This window comes from Entamoeba nuttalli (assembly GCF_000257125.1).
Source record: "Entamoeba nuttalli P19 unplaced genomic scaffold asmbl_7185, whole genome shotgun sequence".
NCBI classification, from domain to species: domain Eukaryota; phylum Evosea; order Mastigamoebida; family Endamoebidae; genus Entamoeba; species Entamoeba nuttalli.
Genome location: NW_008578481.1, coordinates 1 through 4,253, shown reverse-complemented (window position 1 = coordinate 4,253; position 4,253 = coordinate 1). Strand labels below are relative to the sequence as shown.

The window sequence follows — 4,253 nt, the reverse complement described above, 5'->3', positions numbered from 1 at the left end:
CTTTCCAACTATTTTCTTTTGATACTTAGAGTTAGCAGAGTTAGATAAATCTGAAGTTTGAACAATTATAACTTTCGCCTTTTCATTATTTAATTGAATAATTCCTCCTTTATAATCATTTACAGTAACATTGATTTCTCCGTTGATAACAACTGTTCCTTCTCCACTAATAGATTTGAATGTAGTTTGACTAGTTACAATATAATAACACCCAAAACTCATATTTAATTCAATATCTGTTTGTGAGGCAGAATGTGAGTCTGAATGAGATTGGTAAGAATTACATGATATTGGAGTAGCAATAATCAGAGTAAATAATGTAAATAAGAAAATGATTAACATAATAAAGTAGTTAGATTTGCTTTGTTGATTATGTAGGAATGGTTCGTTTCAACCTCAGTAACTTGTTTATCTATCTTTTTAGAAACTAAGGAATAAAAAAGAAAAAAGAAAAAGGTCGTTTCAAAAGAACCTCTGTTTACAATCAATAGATAAAAACGAACGAATGAAAAAAAGGGATTTTGAATTATTTCTTTTCAATTAAACCAGATCTTCTTAATAAAGCAGTAAAATCTGGATTTCTTCCTCTGAAATTTCTATATAATTCATCAGCAGGTTTTGAATTACCCATTGAAAGAATATTTGTTCTAAATTTACTTGCAATTGACTGATTGAAAATACCATTTTCTTTGAAATATTCAAAAGCGTCAGCACTAATACTTTCAGCCCATTTATAAGAATAATAGCCACATGCATATCCAATAAAATTAGCGAAAAGATGTTGGAAAGTTCTAATGATAGAAAATGTTTTAATATTAAAATGATATTTGTAGTCTTTTTCTTTTTGATAAATAAAATCGTCTAACGATAATCCACTTGTTAAATAATTTCTATGAATCTCTAAATCAATTTTACCGAAACTTAATTGTCTCATTGTGTAATATGCAGACATATAATTCTTTGCTTTCCACATTTTATCAAATAACTCTTTTGGTATTGGTTTAACGTTTCCAAACTGTGAGAATAAATCTAATGCCTCTCTTTCAAATGTCCAATTTTCCATTATTTGACTTGGTAATTCTACAAAGTCCCATGCTACATTTGTACCAGCTAAAGAAGCATAACGTTGTTTACTAAACAAGGTATGCATTAAATGACCACTTTCATGGAATATTGTTTCTACTTCATCATGATTTAATCTTGCAATACCATTAATTGGTGGTGTAATATTAGTGCAAACAATACCTAATGGTTTAATAAAAGTACCATTTTCATTTTCATAACTTACTCTTAACATTTCTTCCCAAGCACCTGAACGTTTTCCTTTTCTTGGATATAAATCAAAATAGACTCCACCAATAACACTACCATCTTTTTCTAGTACTTCATAGTATTTAACATCGTTATGCCACCCTTGGACTTCTTTATTTAATTTAAATGAAACTCCATATAATCTTTTATATATTTCAAATAATCCACCAAAGACAGACTCCTCTGTAAAATATTCTCTAAACTCTTCTTCATTGAAACTATATTTTTCTTGTTTCATCAATTCAATATAATAATTTACATCCCATGGTTCTAATTGATTATTACCAGATTTTTCTTTTTTAAATTCTTTTAACTCCTCTTCTTCTTTATAAAAGAAGCTTTGAACTTTATCATGTAATTGATTAATAAATTCAATTGCATTTGTTCCACTTTTAACCATTCTTCTTTTAGTAACTAAATCACTAAAGTCATGAAATCCGAGTAATTCTGCATACTTTTGTCTTTTTTCAATAATTTCTTGAATTAACTTTGTATTATCAAATTGACCTTCACTACATAATTTATTATATTGAATAAATAATTCTTTCCTTAATTCTTCATTCTTACAATATTTAATAGCAGGAAAATAGGATGGTACTTTCAATGTAATAATATATCCTTCTTTTTTTCTTTCTTCTGCTTCTTTTTTATACATTTCAATAATATTTTCTGGAATTCCTTCTAATTTGCTTTTATCTTCTATATACGTCGTGTATTTATCTACTGCATCTATTAAATTATTAGAAAAATCTTTTGTTAATCGTGTTATATCTTTTGTTAATTCAACTAATTTTGTTTTATCCTCTTTATTTAAATTTGCTCCTCCTTCAATAAAGTCTTCATACTTCTCTTCTACAAGTCTTTTTTGATCATCTTCTAATTTCTCTTTGTTTTCATATACCTTTTTAACTAATGAAAACATAACTTCATCACTATGAAGGGCTGCTCTAAATTCTGTTACTTTAGGGAGAATTTCATCATATGCTTTTCTATATTCTTCAATATCTGACCTACATGATACTAATACTTCTAACTTTAACATAACATTATCTATGACAATTGTTGCATTATCAAATGCTCTCACAACATTCTCAAATGAAACTTCTTCAAATTTAATGTTTTTAATTTGGTTAATCTGTTCTTGACATTGTTTTATTGCTTCATTAACATCACAAACAACATACTCAGGTTTTAATTTGGTAAAGTTTACAGGAACTGTTTGGTCTAAGAATGGATGTTCCATTTTGGTTGTTTTATTATTTTCTTTTCCAGTTCTTTCAGTGCATGTGTTCGTGTTGCATAATTGTGCCACAACACCACAAATAAAAAGTTCAAAAATCAATAGCATTTATTTCTATAACATTTTTAAGTTTTATCTAATTTTTTAATTTTTACATTTTTAACAAAAATTCAAGAGTATTGAAAGAAATTCTTAGAAATATTCTTCAAAAGAACATACAATTAAAATGTTCTAAAATATCATTTTCATTAATTGTTTGATCAGTCAAGAAGCACATATATAAATAAAAAGTCAAATAACAAAAATATTAAAAGTAATTTTTTGTTTTAATAACAATAAATCTGTTTGGAGTAAAATTAGAATTGTAATTAAATCCAAAACTAATTCTCTTCAAACCTTCAATAACTAACCTTTGATTTGTTTTATACTTTTCTTTGAGAACTACATTCCAGTATTTCCAAAAGAAAACAAAAACTTATGAAATTAACTAAACCACCTAAAAGCAAAAGTTTTTTTATTAACATTTAATTTAAATATAATATCAAACTTTCCTTTTGGTTTTAATGAAAATACAAATGGTTTTAAATCATTTATAAAATAACCATCAACATCACAAATGTTTAATTAACATATCCTCCAAATTTATTTCCTTCTTCTTCAATAATAATTGTTATATGTTCTTTATTCTTTAATTAAATACTAATATACTAACGAACTTTTTATAATATTTTTTAAAACAATTTTTTAATGGAGGTGTTTGTTTTTATAATTTGTTTTAAGACAAATAATATTTTTGGCTTTTTGTAAAAGACTTTTTGTATTTTCTCAGAGAGAAGTATATTTCATAGTTACTTATTAACTTATTTTATCTTAATTAATCAATTAAATTAATAACTGAATTGATTCTGATAACCCTCTTTTAGTAAATTTAAATTTTTTATTATTTTCTTATTATTTGTTTACTACAACAACCATTTTCTAATTGTTAAAGAAATAAACGACAATTAAAAGTTTTATTTTAATATGATAATTCATAAGAATAAAACTATTCTCCACTCAAAACTAATAAATTGTGAAATACAAGTTTCTTAGAATCATTTATTTTTCATTTGTATCAACTCTCTTAATTTTAAAAAATTAATTTTTTTAATATTAACTTAAATCTACTAAGAATCTCAAACTCATGAATATTTCTAGAGAAGAATTTGAAAAGTTGATTGATGAAGGAAAAATTGATAAAGCGGTTGAAGCTTTAAGAAAAAGACAAGAAATAATTAATCAATTTCAAAATAAAACATTACAAAATGAAGTTATAACACCACGTTTAACTGAAGATCCAACAATTCCGTTTGTTCATATATTTTTATTTTAAAAAGAATAAATTAATAAGTTAATATATTATTTCTTTTTTAATAAGAAAAGTTCTATATAAGAAAAAAAGAAAGGAATAAATGATTTTAGACAAAGTCCAATAGAAAAAAGAAATTCAAGAGGAATGTCAGCATTTAAACCTGTCTATTAAATAATATTAATAAATTAATTAAAGATTATTTTAAATAATACTTACAAAGGTTATTTTTTATTGTAATAAATTAATTAATATTAAAAAAAAATAAACCAATTCTTTAATACAATAATATATCCCCAAATTCAATTAATGAGCTTTCTTACTGACAGCAATTTTAGCAGCAGCATTAATCTT

General features: G+C 24.4%; 3 protein-coding genes across 3 annotated transcripts; 1 reads left to right on the top strand and 2 right to left on the bottom strand.

The window, feature by feature from the left end:
• Positions 1–25: 25 nt before the first annotated feature.
• ENU1_166530 (hypothetical protein) lies at positions 26–342 on the bottom strand (the record flags this gene model as incomplete). The annotated part of the gene is made up of 1 exon (XM_008861013.1): positions 26–342. A coding segment is annotated over one exon (317 nt), but the record flags the coding sequence as incomplete, so codon positions are not given.
• A 184-nt stretch (positions 343–526) lies between these two features.
• On the bottom strand, positions 527–2,659 carry ENU1_166520 (oligopeptidase A, putative; the record flags this gene model as incomplete). The annotated part of the gene is made up of 1 exon (XM_008861012.1): positions 527–2,659. The coding sequence occupies one exon, from the start codon at positions 2,657–2,659 to the stop codon at positions 527–529; it is 2,133 nt and encodes a 710-aa protein (XP_008859234.1).
• A 1,075-nt stretch (positions 2,660–3,734) lies between these two features.
• On the top strand, positions 3,735–4,073 carry ENU1_166510 (hypothetical protein; the record flags this gene model as incomplete). The annotated part of the gene is made up of 2 exons (XM_008861011.1): positions 3,735–3,898; positions 3,974–4,073. The coding sequence occupies 2 exons, from the start codon at positions 3,735–3,737 to the stop codon at positions 3,981–3,983; spliced, it is 174 nt and encodes a 57-aa protein (XP_008859233.1). The 3' UTR covers positions 3,984–4,073.
• Positions 4,074–4,253: the final 180 nt, after the last annotated feature.